The sequence below is a fragment of the Epinephelus lanceolatus genome, chromosome 13, assembly GCF_041903045.1.
Source record: "Epinephelus lanceolatus isolate andai-2023 chromosome 13, ASM4190304v1, whole genome shotgun sequence".
Lineage (NCBI taxonomy): Eukaryota > Metazoa > Chordata > Actinopteri > Perciformes > Serranidae > Epinephelus > Epinephelus lanceolatus.
The window spans coordinates 37476617-37493326 of record NC_135746.1 but is presented as its reverse complement, the minus strand read 5'-3'; the positions used below and the strand labels follow the sequence as shown (position 1 = coordinate 37493326).

The 16710-nt window shown below is 38.7% G+C and overlaps 1 protein-coding gene across 2 annotated transcripts in view; it reads right to left on the bottom strand.

The window, feature by feature from the left end:
• The window catches only part of map3k7 (mitogen-activated protein kinase kinase kinase 7), a 28180-nt gene extending 23788 nt beyond the window's left edge, over positions 1-4392 (bottom strand). Inside the window, exons 1-5 of one of the 2 annotated variants that reach the window (XM_078174084.1) lie at positions 4249-4392; positions 3568-3687; positions 3321-3431; positions 3033-3098; positions 1830-1875 (exon numbers count right to left, since the gene is read on the bottom strand). In XM_078174084.1, the coding sequence (XP_078030210.1) occupies positions 1830-1875; positions 3033-3098; positions 3321-3431; positions 3568-3660 (316 nt within the window). In that variant the 5' untranslated portion in view covers positions 3661-3687; positions 4249-4392. The remainder of the gene's footprint in view (positions 1-1829; positions 1876-3032; positions 3099-3320; positions 3432-3567; positions 3688-4248) is intronic. The other variant, XM_078174083.1, reaches the window with a different exon arrangement.
• Between the last annotated feature and the right edge of the window lie 12318 nt (positions 4393-16710).

Here is a 16710-nt window from a genome sequence, read left to right as displayed (position 1 = left end):
GTCACCGGACCTGAACCCAATCGAGATGGTTTAGGGTGAGCTGGACCGCAGAGTGAAGGCAAAGGGGCCAACAAGTGCTAAACACCTCTGGGAACTCCCTTCAAGACTGTTGGAAAACCATTTCAAGTGACTACCTCTTGAAGCTCATGGAGAGAATGCCAAGAGTGTGCAAAGCAGTAATCAGAGCAAAGGGTGGCTATTTTGAAGAAACTAGAATATAAAACATGTTTTCAGTTATTTCACCTTTTTTTGTTAAGTACATAACTCCACATGTGTTCATTCATAGTTTTGATGCCTTCAATGAGAATCTACAATGTAAATAGTCATGAAAATAAAGAAAACGCATTGAATGAGAGGGTGTGTCCAAACTTTTGGCCTGTACTGTACATCAGAGCCATTCAGGCAGATTTAGAAGGCAACAGCAAGGTCAACAAGAATGACACAGGGAAACGAGATTGTAAAGTCAGTGATCGACAATTAAGTACGAGTACATCAGAGCTGAGGGAGACACTGCAGTAGTGTTAGCATTAAATGAGAGAGAGACCACCTTCAGTGTCAGAAGAGGCATAGCCGCTGCTACCTCGCTGGTTTGGAACAGTCACACACAATGACATATTCTCACCCACATAATTAGTCTATGCAGATTGAAAACGCAACTGCATTTACGCTTGTGTTCAATGTGGTCACAATGCACTACTGACCATCTCAGGAGGTGGTACCTCTGATCTGATCAGAATCCCTCCTAATTGCATTTGGGTGCATTAAAATCTGTACTTTAATGTGGTTAAGCTCTATCCAATTGTAATCCTATCAACCAAAAAGCATTTAGTGCAAGGTGTTAGGGGGATCTGGGAATACAGCAACATCACTCCAACAAAGTCCAATGTGGAAAGAAACACGATAAGTTGCAGATCAGACAGGTTGTAAACAAACCAACAGTTTATCCGGCACATCTAAAAGCACTGTATTTGGAGGTCCCAAACGGGCCAAACTGTTAAGAACAATCCCTGACTGTATAGAAAAAATGAGTGCAGGCAACTGCTGTATGTACAGTTGGTCAAAGTTTAATGAAATCTGTCTGTAGGCTATGGTGGATGTTTATTACAAAAAAGCTGGGTATTCAGTTTAAATGAAAGTTTAACCTGGGGACTGTCTAAAACCTGTCGATCGTCTAACTGCTCATATTTCCTGACCCTATGGGACTTCATTTTAGTGATATTTCCACATTCTCAGATCTTAACAATTAACTATGGAAATACAATCTTTTTATTACCCATAGTAATGATGGCCAAAGCAATAAAAACAAAACCCAAAATGCAATAAAACTAATTATCCTTTAACTGGAAACAGTAAAGTTCCAACTACATTCTATGAAGTGTGAGTAATAAAATTGATTATGCTGTGCCTTGTGTGGTCAGCTTTAGTGGTCCATATCCGCAAAGTCAGACCTCTCTTTCAGCAGTGTTTTCCCTACTTATTAAACATAAGGTTACACTCTTGAGGCCATATTTAGACAAGGTCTACGATGCTGAATTTAGCTGAAATATTGGCAGATTGTTATTCATGAGACATAGCATGACTATTTCCTAGGTCCATTTGGATATATACTGCAGGGACAAACAAAGCTGTGCTGCATGTCACTGTGCAGAGACTAGTATATAAAGGAATTGGACAAATGACTGAACATGCAAACAGTGGGAGGGTCAACTGAACAGGGCTGCTTCTCATGTCTGTGCAAGGCTGTGCTCATTTCGCTACTAGCAAAGCAGAGGAAATGTCGTCATCGCTAATACAACAGTATTGTTCTCTCATGCAACATGTAGACTCACCATTGTACAATGACCCGCCTTCAGCATATTCCATCACAAGACAGACCTGAAGAAAATAGAAAATTATCAGAAACTCACAGATTCAATCAGACAGACATTTAAAGCATAAAAGACCAGTGATGCTCAACTCCTGCCCACAGGCCAAATCCAGCCCACAGTAGGGTACCTGGTGGCCTGGTGACCATTTTCTAATTTATAATAAAAATGAACTGATTCACACTGGGATTTTTTTGTACTATTAATGTAAATAAGGTGCCAGAGTGCATAAAAAGCACCAAAAAACAGTGCTAGGGGAGGATCCCCCGGACCCCCTGACAGAGATCCAGGCATGTCCTCAAATCCTATGAACATCCGTGTGCAACTGACCTGTGCAGTGCTGCTCTGACTGTATTTGCCTCTTGGCAAAGATGAGTGAGGACAGCAAATGTTGAAGGGTTACAAACAAGCAATTCATTTATTATATATTCTAATAATTATTATCAATTTTCATTTATCAACTGGTCCCTGGTCTGATGTCATTTTGTAAAAGTGGCCCCCAGGTAAAGCAAGATGAGTATCCCTATACAAGGATATACTGAGACACACAATTACTGGTTAGTTGAATCATCAACATGGCTGTGTAGTTAAAGGTCCATTGTGTAAGATTTAAGTGTAAGGGAACTGTGTGTAAGGGGAATTAAGTGGCATCTAGCGGTGTGGATTGCAGACTGCAACCAGCTGAAACTTCTTTGGGGTTGAATTCCTTTGATGTTCATTGTTCAGCTGGTTTTTACCAGGAGCTGAATTAGCCTCAGAGGTCTCTTCCTCTCCAAAGCAAACAGACCCATTGATTTAAACCGCTAAAAACACTGAATAAAGCAGCATCACGTTTCAAATCAGTGTTTTCCCAATGCTCTTGTCTCGGGGGGGCTGATGCAAAAATGTGAATGGCCCTATTGAGAGCCATGTGTTTGGTTTGACCATTCTGGGTTGCAGTAGAAACATGGTGGTGCAACATGGTGATCTCCATAGACAAGGACCTGCTACTTATGTAGATAGATTTTAAGGTAACGAAAACGCTATGGTTCTTATGTTCAGGTGACAATACACTTAAGAAAACAAACTTGTTTCATTAGATTCCACTTCTGCCAATATAGCCCCCTAGATCCTTCATATTGGACCTTTAAGAGAACATAACATATAATAACATTTAAGTTGACTTACTGGATTATTACAAGAACCATACAACTTCACAATGTTGTGGTGATTCACACGTGAAAGCTGCCGGAGCTGGGGAAAGAGAGGAAACATTACACACAATTCCATCCACATACATACTATTCAACCATTTCAATACACAAATATTTATAACCCTGTATGTCACTACTACTACTGATGGCACTGATATGATGTGAAACAAATTCAACTGTAACAATAGCTAGATTTTGACAGGGTATGTCAGCTAAACATGTTGTGGCAGTGAAAATTCCAGTTAAGACAATCGCAACCTACCTCAACAATAAAGGCTTTCCTCTCAGATTCACTCTCAATGGTCTTGATTGCAACATCTTTGCCTTTCCATTTGGCTTTGCAAACAACACCAAAGGCTCCTCTCCCCACCACCTACAAATGGACAGATCACAGGAAAGTTACCCCTAGTTGTAAACATCTGCACCTTGTCTTTTGAACATCCATGTAGAACACCAAGTCTTGTCAGTGTCATGGACATGAACAGACCACAAAAATAAACACAACCCACCTCCTCAACCTCAATATCCTCATAGTTGATTTCCTCAAATGGATATCCAGGAGGTGTTTCAAGTATATCGGCGGATGGTAACGTTAGAGACATTACTAGCTAACGTCAGCTAGTAACTTACTGAAAAGAGAGCAAAATGCGGACAGAAAAAACCCATAAATGTCAACGTCTTAACACAGTTTAACTGAGCACAGAGATGCGCAGACTTGCTTCGAGACATGTATCACAATGGCACACACTTGCATGACGGACGTGTTAGCCAGAGCATTGTTGAATAACATAATAAATACGTTAGCTACTTAAAAAAGGAGCTGCATGGTAAGTTACACATCGTTTCCCGAACTGTCAAACAAGATTCAGTGGCTTAATATTAGCCTCCTGTCAGCTGGTATGATGCAGTCAACCAACTGGCTAACCGTGTAGCTTAACTAGCATATCGGACTGTAGCTGCCACAAATAAACTGTCACTGAAATGTCATAGTCCTTAAAAGTTAGCTTTCGGCATATGTAATTCAGTACTATAGTATCACCATAGACGGATGCTGACAATAATATAACATTAGCATACCGCAAAAACAAGCTACTCAAGGCCTACAGTGTATTAGCTAGCCAGCTTGCGTTAGCTGGCTGGCCTGGTTGCTAACGCTAGCTACTGGGACTTATTAGCTTTAACAATCCAACCCTTCGCAGTTGTCTTGTCACCAGCGCCGGCTCTCTGGACATGGGGATATTTTCTGCTATTAATGTACGGAAAACCGAGGAATAACGTCCATTTTTAAAAATAGTCTTTCTCTATCCACTTGACAGCCACACATAACTTTTTCACAACTCTGGCTTGCTAGGAGTGTATTTTTATTCTTCGCAGGAGCAGCTCCATCAGGAAGTGTGTGCGCACTGCAATTGTGTCCCCTGCACACTGAACAGCAAACCTCATTCCAACCTATGAAAAAGAACAGGCTCTCTTTAATGTTGTAATTTTTTGGGGTGGAGCTAATATTGAATATTACATATTATTAACTGAACTAATTTCTATGTTGCTGAATAGTTTAAACTATAACAAAGCCTTATATTTTATGAGACACTCATTTATTTTGTATGAAAACCTAGTTTATTTGACTACTGGGCCTAGTAACTTATTTAGCTGTCAGTAAAATGTAGTAAAATTGAAACTGCAGTATTTACCGAAACGTAGTGGAGCTGAAGTATACTGTTAACTGAGCAGTTAAGTAAATGTGGTCCAATTACTACTTTATCTACAAATTGCAGTAGTTGGGTAGCAATTCAAAATTCAGTATCTTTAGTAGTCAATTACATAAGTTACTACTGCGATTGAAAACTATGAATAGAGTACCCCAGGACCAATGTTAGCTGTTACTAGCTTTGTGTAAGTGTGTGCGCACTGCAATTGTGTCCCCTGCACATTGAACAGCAGACCCCATTTCAATCTTTAAAAAAAGGAAAAAAGGTTCTCTTTAAACTTTTTGGGGTGGAGCTAATATTAAATATTATGAATTTAACTAATTTATATATTGCTGGATAATTTAAACTATAACAAAGCATCATATTTTATGAGAAAATCATTTATTTTGTCTGAGACACAGTTTGTGGGCCTAGCTACTTATTTAGCTGTCAGAAAAATGTGTTGATAAAAACGACATTTCCCGCTGAAATATAGTGGAGTTTAAGTATAAACTAACTACTGTTGCAGAGTAGTAAACGACTTGAAGTTTAATTACTACTTTATCCACAGTTTGCAGTAGTTGGTTAGCATTTTAACTACATTCAAATCTCAGTATCTTTAGTGTTTATTCACATAGGCTACTATTGCAATTGAATACTATGAATAGAGTGCCCCAGAAACAATGTTAGCTTGCTTCTAGCTTTGTCTAAGGGTGGTTAACTGGATATGATTGGCACTCCTTGAATATTTTGAAAAGATAAGTGAGTGTTTGTTTGCCATACATGTTCGCATAGAGTGCTTGCTCTGCCAAGACAATAAAACTGGCCGGGTAACTTAATCATCCCATGTGTCGCTGCCACCATCTGCTGGCTAATGTTAAACTGAGAGAAGGATCATGTTAATTATTAATGTCAGTTTATAGGTTTATAGAATGCAGGAATAAATCAGAAAACCCGGAAATGAGTTAGCATTTTAGCACTCTGGATTCCCTCACCTCAAAGTCAATGACTTTTTTAATGCGTTTTTGGTTAGATGCCTGAAATAGGGTTTGTGGTTAACACAAATTTAAGAGGCCTTTGTGTTTCATTCTACCAAATAAAATACATTTTTAAGCTTTTATGTCCTAAAAAAGGCAGTTGCTAACAAGTGGCTAAATACAGAACGTCATCCTGTTGAACACGGCTTTACTGCTTTGTTGTTGTAGGGATGTTAACCGTAGTGTAGTTCATTAATAGCCCTGCATTAGCTTTAATTTCTGTCAACTGCATTTAGGCTTGGAAAATCATAAAAGTGCTGTTCATTTGTGAGGATCATCTTGCTGAATAAAACATTTAAGTGTCATAAACATTTATTTGCCACAGATCTTATTTTCTGCAATAATCCAAAATCCAATGGAAAAATCCCATTGGCTTTTTGATGAGGGAACCAGGGTGATGCAAACAACCATGTCAGCCTACAGAAAAACGTCATCCCTGGAGCACCTATTTCCATAAAAGTTTAGCATCTTCCCTGAATCCACCTCAACAATTGCTCCCTATCCTCTCCTTAAAACACATCCTTGGACTGCCTACTGTAGGTGGCCTGCCCTAGTCCCTAATAAAACACACCAACACTAGGCTACTCAGTGTCAGCTCAGTTGTACCTTGGTGTAACAATATGAAATTCCAGACTCAGATTGTTATCATTTCCCGTGATGTAGTTCAAGTGTAGTCAAATTAACATTTAAAAATAGTATACTTTGACAAGCTATAATTTTTTGAGGGTAAGATGTAGTTAAACTACTTTTCATTGCAAAGTAGCTAGTAATTTGGTAAACTACAGTTTTAATGTAGATTCCCTCAACACTAAGAGCAACACAAAATGAAAATGGTCAAGTAAAGTACAAGAACCTCAAAATTGCTTAAGTAGTCTACAGTATTTGAGGAAATGGATTACAATGTCAAGTCAATGTAATCCATCGAAATCCAATATTTTTAATCAAATCAGAGTCCAATTTGTTTCACAAAATATTCATAACTCAAGGTTCACTTAGCTTTTTCAGTATATTTCAACCGCATCTCACAGGCTTTGACATACAGTTGGAAGCTCTGGAAAAAAAGCTAGTTATTATTGTCAAGCTACTGTTTCCAAGGTCAAAAATGTACTTTTACTCTCAACAATAGTGTTTGAGTGAGCATATCTTTTAACATCCGACTTGCAGAAAGTTAAGCCAAATTCAAAATGTTGAAAGAAAAGACAAAAAAGTTGCTTTATAAATTAATAATTTATGATTTATTCAAACATAATTAACAAAATAAAAAAAGAGTTGCTTGGTTGGCTTGGTTCTGCTCCCCAAGTTGCCCCCCCCCTCAAATGACAGTGAAGCCCTTGAAAAAGTGTTAAAGTTGCATTGACATTAATGTAAGGAAAATAAGTATTTCTGAAATGCTGCTCACATGTTAATGCATCAATATTGTAATACATAGGCTAATAATATAACATTGACAGGGGCCATTCTGCTGCCTAATGAGTACTTTACTTTTGAGACTTTGAATACTAAAAGATCTGAATATTTCTTTGACACTGTTTGATTCTATTCCAGTTATTTTTTGTTTCCACTAATTGGTACCATGGTCTGACCATTTTTGCCACTGTGCTGCTCCTAATCCTCCTGGGGAAGATATCCCTTTGAATTTCTCCCTTTGTTTTTCTCATTTTGTTTTCCTTATGTGCTCAGATTTTTTATTGTAGCCCTCCCAGGCTGGCTCATCTAGAATGGTTCCATGTCTCAGTGGTAAATATGTGATAAAGGCTAATAAACTTGACTTTTTAATTGACATTTGACTTTGTGTGAAATACAACTTGTTGGTTTGGAGCACCTCTGTCAATCTGTCTCTACGGACTCTGAGTTCAGTGAAAGTTCTGCTGACCTTTGATGTAACAATTTAGCCTCGCAAGCAAGACCCTCCTTGATCAGACAAGTAACACTTATGTAATGTCAAAATTACATTTGTGAGGAGGGATGTTATATAAACACAGCACTTGATGAATGCTAATTACATGCTCCACTCACAGGGAGTAATAAAGCTAGTTCCCAATGGAGGCTTTCCAAACCACTAGGCAAGCACAACTCATACTAATGAGCATGAACTAATTTGTTGTGATATTGAACAGAGGGTTGTTAATAGCAGGAGCCATCCCTCTCCCCTGAAATAATTATTCTAATCGCTCATTTCAAAGGTGATTAAAATGCTCTCACCTGGCAGTTTTTCCGGGACTACCTGCACAGGCATATGGTTTGGGACCTGCGGTCAACAGGAAGTTGCATGTTTGTTTACTCTCTTAGCTGCCTGAAATCTTTGAAGGGCCAGACCTGATAGACTGCTGTCCTTCTGGACAGGTGACTTTCACTGCTTGCAAAGAAGGCATCCTTGCAGCCGTGTGGCATCATCATGCAGCAACATGCGGATATTGAGTAACATGCTGCAATACCAAAGTGACATTCACCAGCTGGGGATGGAATTTAATGTGATCTGTGAGAGGACAAAATACAGCTGTCATCAGGTCTGTACAATCCATTCAGGAGATCCTGACATTGAACGCACAGTGATTACATTTATAAGTCCATTTCCAAGCTGGATTTTCTAGTTGAAGTCTTAGAAAAAAGAGGTTGCCAAACAGCCTACAGTTGTTTTAGATAAGCACAATATTCTTCGAGTGTCAGTTTGGTTTCTGCTGATGCTGTTCGATCATAGGACAAGCACTTCGGTGAGTATACTGATGACTTGTATCTCTGAGTCAGCCCTTGAGTGGTTCTCCTCCTACCTCTCTGTCAGGAGCTGGTGTTCAGTCACTGTTGATAACTATGCCCCCTCATCTTTCAGATGTATCTTCTCCAAGACTGTAGGTCAAATGCTTGAGTCAAGTTTTCAAGCTGTGTATACTTAAAGAAACATTGTTTCTGGCTGGCAATATTGGGTCCAATCCTTCTTTGTTTGAAGAATATCAACTCTTGCCATCACGCAGAAAATTTAGAGTCCCACAGACTTGACTGAACAGGTTAAGGAACAACCCCGAAGTACTACTATGGCTTCTAAAGAGCCTCAGTGTACATAGGTTGAACACTGAATGTGATAGGAATTACTAATTTGTTGCACTGAATCCACTTTTCGTAATGTCTTGTGTCATTTTTTCAGCATTTGTAGTATAGTTCTGTTGTTTGGTTAAATGTTGTTTTGTGATTTTGGATCTGTGTGTACCTATGTGAAACAGTTGTTGCCCTGGGATACAAGAAGAATTGCTGAATGTTTAATGATAATAAAGTGAAATCAAATCAAATCAAATCAAATCTTCTTTTCTGTGGTGTGCCCCAAGGCTCTATCTTGGGTCCTGTTTCAGTTTGCCTCATATGCTCCCACTTGGACAGAAAATATGATGTTTTAAAGGCTTCTATACAATCATTCGTGTCACTTAATAAGTGTAAAAATGTAGCAAAATTAGTCAGCTCAGTTTCTCTGATCTTAAATGTACCCTTTGAAATCTAGGCATCATTATTTACAAGACAGTGATTCTTTACCATTATGTGTGAAGTATTTAATTTGATCCTATTTTTTCCACCTGAGGAACCTCAACAATCTTAGGTCCATTGTGTTTGAGAGTTTGATGGAGATAAATATTCATGATTTATTTCATGCCATCTAGACTGCTGTAACTCTTCTAACACTTTTCACTACAGTAAACCAGACTTTCCTGAAACACTTACAAGTGGTCCAGAATGCTGCTGCAGTACATTAGACCAGGTCTTTAAAAGAGTCTGCTGTGACAAAGATCTTCACTGGGTTCACATCAAATTCAGAATTTAATTTACGATTCTTGTGCCCCATTGTAGAGTCCGGCATGGTCAGGCAGCTGCCTTCATTAGCAGCCCAGCGGCCAGAAGCAAATGTTGGCATTGTACGTTTTTGCAAACCACAGACATTATATGTGTACGTTTCATACTTATCACATCGACGTTTCTAAAGTAACGTAGTATATGAGCTGAATTTGTGTGTTTCCAGCGGCTTTTTAAGACACCAGGCTTGTGTATTTTTTTTAGCGACCTGTCATTGTTGATGTTTGTCAAGACATCGCTATGTTTCCTGCCAGGCTAGTGCTATCAAAAGCAGTTGTATTTTTTTTAGATATAGCTGCATTTCCTGCTAGGAGAGTGCAATGAAAAGCAGTTGGGTTTTTTACGGGAACATTGCTGAGTTGCCTGCCTGGGACACTGGTATGACAAGCAGTTGTTTTTTACTGAGACATTGTTGCGTTACTCACCTGGCATAGTGTCATAAAAAGCTGTTGTTTATTGCTGAGATATTGCAGCGTTTCTTGCCTGGATATTGCCATTAAAAGTGGTTGTTTTTTTACAGAGACTGCTGCATTTCCTGACTAGGATAGCGCGACCAAAAGCAGTGTTCTTTTTACTTAGACATTGTTGCGTTATCTGCCGGAATAGATCCAAGAAAAGTGGTTGTTTTTTTACAGCAACATCAACAGCTTCTCCAGCTGTAATTGTGCCAACAAAACCATGTTTTTTAAGCCCAAACCATGATCTTTTCCTAACCATAACCAAGTGAGTTTTGTGCCTGAACCTAACCACATGTTAACCACAGTGCTGCTGAAACCTACGTACAAATGTAATGTATCCATGATTTGCAGAAATGTACAATACCAACGTTTTTTTAGGCAATCAAGTTGTCATTAGAGAAGCCCTCAATCACCAGCAGGTTTCTGAGGTCTTCAGATCAAGGTCTGTGGTTGTTTCTCATTCCTCTCGATTTACTGGCTCCTGAAATAAAAAAAAACAAAAAACAAACCTAAAATCTTTTCTTTTGGACTTCAAATGTGTCATCCCTTTTTAAAATCAGCTCAAGATATACCTTTTTAGACTTGTCTTTCATTCATCTTTATTTTATTTTCTATCAATATTTTTGAAAGTGCTCTCATGTCTATATTTTATGTATGCTGCTTTGACTTGTGAAATACTTTGTGATACCTGCTCCAAAAAGGTGTGACACAAATAAATGTACTCCTTTCTAGAAATCCTTGTATTCTTTTGTCTCATGCACAGTAGGAGTCAGTGTGTTATGTGTTAATATGGCCACAGGGTGTTGCTGTTGCACTTCCAACAGCTGGCCTCTCCTTCAGATGAGTCTGATAGTGATCAATCACAGTTCCCTCTTTTTCTCCACTTATATAAGACCAGTATATTTCATCTGTTTGTGCGCCACTATACACAGGAATTTCTCACAATTAGAATGCATTCATTTATATTCTTATGTCAGCATCAGCACTCTCCTACGCGGGAAATAATCTGTTCCCTCCGTTAAGTCATATGATTGATTACGGTTCAGTCGTGCAGCTGATGAACATTTGTCTTGTGTTTATGGCTTTTAAGTGCCACGAGCGCTCCAGGTCGGCGTTATGGATATCTCCGTCCCCGATAAGACTTACATTGTTTAATTAGAGTGGAGGCAAAAAAAGGCCACTGTTTGCAAATATTCACCCAAATCATTTTCTATAAGTGGAGCAACTCCCACCGCTGCACCCCACTGACAAGTAAACACTGTAGACGCTGGGGACCGCTGCAAAGTCATTTTGCAAAATCATTTTAACTTTATCTAAATGCTCCGTTCACTTGCGCTGAATTTATTTGACAGACCAAATACATCACCTGAAAAATAATCCCATAGGCTAATTAGTATTAGTCTGAGGGACTGTTTCTGCAGCGTGCACACGGCTGAATACCCAATAGAGTCACAGTGCGAATCAAAGAGCTACACCTGAAAGAGTGGCTTAAATCCTATAGAAGGCTCTGCAAAGACTGTAGCAATGGGACTATTACAGCCAAGGCATGTTCAAAGCCCAGGTAGAAATGAATGCATTATTTGCCTCTCTGTTCTCACTTCAAGAGCTGCTTTGAATCAGATTGCCTCCCCAACCTCCTTTTCCCTCCTGTTCACCAAGTGACAAAGCAGCTCCAGTCCATCACAGTTGGTGGTGGCTGCACCAGTGTATGGACTGACTGCTCAGCGGGGATGTGGGGGGGTGTGGGGGGTACAGGCAGAGTAACCTTTCTGCATTCTCCCACCAAGACTGGGATGCATCAGAGTTGATAAGTGGCCTTGAGAGGCGGGTACGAGGGCCCACGTTGCTGTTAGACGCAGCCTTTCCCTCCCATCCTAACCCACCAACCACCCACTCAAACGCCTGTGTGATGAAGCCTCCCTTGTTTCTCTTGTGGGATAATTTATCCACTCAGGCATATCTGAGGGGAGTGGCTGACCTTTTCATTCTGAACACTAATGCTACCTTTTGGGTGATTTTAAGAGCAGGAGTTGGTGTGTTGCACAAGACACCTGCCTGCTGGATTAGCCTCTGACAAGCCCAGTGTTATAATAAAAGTAGTGATATTTTCACCCTTTTTTTTAATGAGGTAAAAATATTACTCTCAGTTGCCCTCCACTTTTATTATTTTCTACCACGTAATTTACTTTTATTAAAAAAAGATAAAAGTCTTGAGGCAAACTATGCTTATTTTCAACATCACATATTGCATGTTTTCTTTTTCTCTTTTTAAATCATGTTGAGGCTGAATTTATCTTCTGAAGATTATGGAACCTTTTTTTGTTGTACTTTTTAACAATATAAGAGGGGAGACATTGTATCACACACACCCACAAATGTCAATTGTAGAATTCTGGTACAGGTAGAAATCACACAATAATGTCCAATACCTATTTACACCAACTTACAACAGTAAAGACTGAGTATGAGTATATATAATACTATCAACTAATAAAATGATTTAAAATGTGTTATCAATAAAATAATTTAGTTGAATAGAAAGCATAATTTATATTAGAAATGTTTGTATAATTTGTAAGAAAAAACTATTATTAATATGAATTCTTTATAAGCAATGATTTGACCTTCTTTTCAAAAAGTCTGTGGTTATTGATTTATTTTATGCCTACAGCAGGGGTGTATTTTACCAGAGGAAAACAGGGGGCATGTTTCCTGTACTTTTTTTTTTTCCACAATATTTACAATCCAAAAAAAATGACATTAAATGTTATATTGAAAAAAAAGGTATGGAGGTTTTCCCACAACAAACTTTATGATTAATCTACTGATTAGTGACCCACAAATTAATTGACATAAGGTTACAGAGATACGGTTTGGGAGAGCAACCATGGTAAGGATGTACCTTAAAATGACTCAAAGTTCACTCAAAATTCACATGGTTCTGAACATCGTTCTCCTAGGGAAGGTCCCAGGGTAAAGTCCTGTGTTTTGTGACCCATCTACCACCCCGACCTGCCCCCTAATACTACTACTACTGCTACTACTACTACTAATAATAATAATAACAATAAACTTTATTTATATAGCACCTTTCAAAGCACAGTTACAAAGTGCTGTGCAATAAAACTAAACACAATTAAAACACAAGGACCGCTTTGGTTTTTCTTTCCCCTGGCAGTGCATTAGTCACGTGACCAAAATATGTGGGTAATGTATGACTTACTGGCTCAAAATTATGTGGGATATGTTCGAATTTGGTGCATTACTTTCCATAGGAAAATGTATGAACAGTGCATAAGAACAGCCAGGAAGGGTGGAATGGTGTTTGTATCTTATTACTTGTAGGCTATTACATAGAAAATGAATGGAGACTATGGAAATAAGAATAACTCAAAAACTATAAAGAATTTAGAGATATGTATAAAATCATCAAAGGTGGTAACAGTATCCTTTATAATGAAGCTGAAAGTGTCAGGTCTGAACACTCTGGGAGGAGATACAATATGAAATCTTGAGCTCCATAGGGTTTGATGTGGTAAAAATGCTTTTTTTAAAAAAAATCTATCTCCAAAAGTATAAAAGAGATTTAAAAAACTGCAAATTTTGCACACTTTGTTACATATTAAGATAAAAAAGCTTATTACTTCTCACTTTACACATGTTGCTTTATTGTGCCACCTTTATTGTTTTTGAGCAAAGATTCTTGATTAATGTGGTAACCTGAACCAACATACCATACCGTATTACCATAGGCTCTAGTTTTGTCATAAATACATATTTGATAATCATATTGCTTTGAGGTATAGGGCACTATTATTACAAATTTGAACAAAATGTTAGCAGTTAGTGAAAAATTATGTAAGATTCTACACTTTTTCACCTAGGGGCCAGTCAATATATTGATCAATTTCATCACTTTTTGCCATATAAAAGATTTTTGTAAAGACTATGCAATTTTTGAAGGGGGCATATCAAAATTATGAAAAAAGCATGGTCAGGCTTTGTTCTACCTTGGGTTAGAGTATCTGAAAACTCTGCCTTTAAAATCAAAAATTCTGCCCCTGATGCAAAGGCATCTTATTCTAATTCCTGGCACCATAGAAATTTAAAGAATAGGTAGGCCTACCCATGCTGGATCTCTTCTTTCATGAATATGAAATACTACCCTGAGCTGTACTCAACAGTCAACAGAGATAAGCATCATACCCGTAGCTACTTGAAGGGCAGGCCTGTCCAATCACAGAACTTCAAACACACATGGGGTCAAATCTGAATGATTGAAGACAAGTCAATAACTATTTTCTAATGTTCTCTAGATTATGTGATGACTGAAAATAAAGCATATAATGTATAATGTAACAGGAGCGCTACTGGTGTGTCCCTCAAACCACTGGTTCTCATGGAAGGGTTAAAATCCAGAAGGCTTGCGCCTTCCTCAGGGTGTATATCATATCATATACATCCTGAGGAAGGCGCAAGCCGACACGCGTTGGTGTTTATAATGACTCTTGCCCATTAAATAAAGGCTTTTTAATTTTTCCAAACCGACCTGAGTGCCTGGACTTTGATTTTTTAAGGCATATATTGTGTTTGGGTCTTGTTTACTATTTAATGATGATTCTCATTTTTGAATTGCAGCAATACTGTGTAAAACTGTCAGGTTTTCATGTGTCTATGATCCTCCTCTGTCACTGCTCAGAGCAGAGAAATGGAAACCTATCAGGCTAGCTGCTTTAAGTTAGCTTCAAGTTTAAATAACGGAGAAACAAATAAGCTGTAACACAGCATGAGGAAAGTGAGGAACAGAAAAAGCTCAAATTCTGCCGTCTTTGTCAGAGCTGTGCCATGACCTGTACTATTTCCCCATCAGACAGTAAGTGGATGGATATGGATGCTAATTCAGCCCCAAATCAACCTGCCAGCAGCCACTTTTCTCTGATGCCGGACTTGATGAAGTAGCCTACTGGGCATAAAGTTAAACCTCAGTGACTTATTCCCCAACATGAATGGTATCCTACAGGCCTTGGTCAGCACACACAACAATCTATAGCTACAGTGACATCACACTGTTAATCAGATCAAGCCTAAACTGAAACATTGTTTGGTTAAGAAATGGATAACTATAGTATAGTCTTATAAAATGAAATAACAACAACATGATTTAAATGTTGTAGTGGATAAAATGCAATTTAACCAAGCCCCCCCCCAAAAAAGATTAAAACATTATGGCTATTCCTGCACAGTGCAAAATGTCTGCAAAACGTCACAATGTTATCGTCCTCACAACGTGAAATTCTAACATCATTAGACATTTAAAATATCTTAAAACTGATTTTCATTCCCATCAAAATTTAACTTCTATCTGACGTAAGAGTCCACCGTCTTTCTGACATCATATTGATGTCTGGTGCCTGCTGGGTTCATACTTCTATGACTTTATTCTTGGCCCTAACAAAATCAAACTAAAAATACTGTAAAATTAAAACTAAATACAAAAAAGCTAAAACTAAACCTTTATGAAAAGCTGAAACTAAACTAACACCGGCAAATGCACCCCCGAAAACTAAGTAAAACAAATAAAAACAAATTCAAAATAATTTTAACTTTGATCTGTGTGTATGGTTTGGTGTGTTTAACTTTTGTACAGGAGACCACTGGAGAGTTTGCATCCCAGACATTTACTATTTACCTTTTTATTTATTTTTATTTACCTTATTTATCTATATTACTTTCCCCAACCTGTACCATACCTTAGATGCCCTGTGCAGATATTCAAGAAAGACAGAATTTTAAAAAAGGCTGGCAGTAGGCAGTAATATGACTTTTACTGGACTTGTTTTGGGGTTTTGCAGAATTGTCCTAAATCAGTGTTTTTGTCTGACAATCATGGGCGCAGGAAGGTGGATGCTCAGGGCACCGCAGCAACCCTATTGACAGGGTTAGAACAACACAGTCTTTAAATACCTGGCTATTTTACCAGAACTCATGGGCTCATGAACATTTGTTTTAAATTTTGAACAGCATATAATAAGGTGGGATGGCACCAAGCTGCAGTGGTTAGCACTGTTGCCTCACAGCAAGGGGAACTGCTCATTGGTCTGACAGCCCATTGGTCCGACATCCCATTGTTCCGACCATATTAAACCCATTGTTCCGAAGTCCCATTATTCCGAAATCATCATGATGCCCTGTGGTTAAGGTCTGGTTAGGTTTAGGCACAAAAACCACTTGGTTAGGGTTAGGAAAAGATCATGGTGTGGGTTAAAATGAAAAAGAAAGTGACAAACACATAAGCTGTGAGCCTGCTTCGCCTCAAGCCTTTCCCAGCTGACCCAGAGCCGGTCGCGGCGCACCATCAAGGTAGAAATACGCCTGCCCGGAGCCGTTCAGCACCACCTACCGTCGGACTAATGGGATGTCGGACCAATGACATGGACCCACAGCAAGAGGGTTCTGTATGTGTGGGTTTTCTCCAGATTCTTCTGCTTCCTCCAACAGTCTAAACACATGTGGGTTAGGTTCACTGGTGACTGTAAATTTGTAAATGTGAACTTGAATGGTTGTCTGTCTCTGTGTGTCAACCCTGTGATTATCCAGCAATCTATCTGCCTATCGCCCAATGTCAGGATGATTTT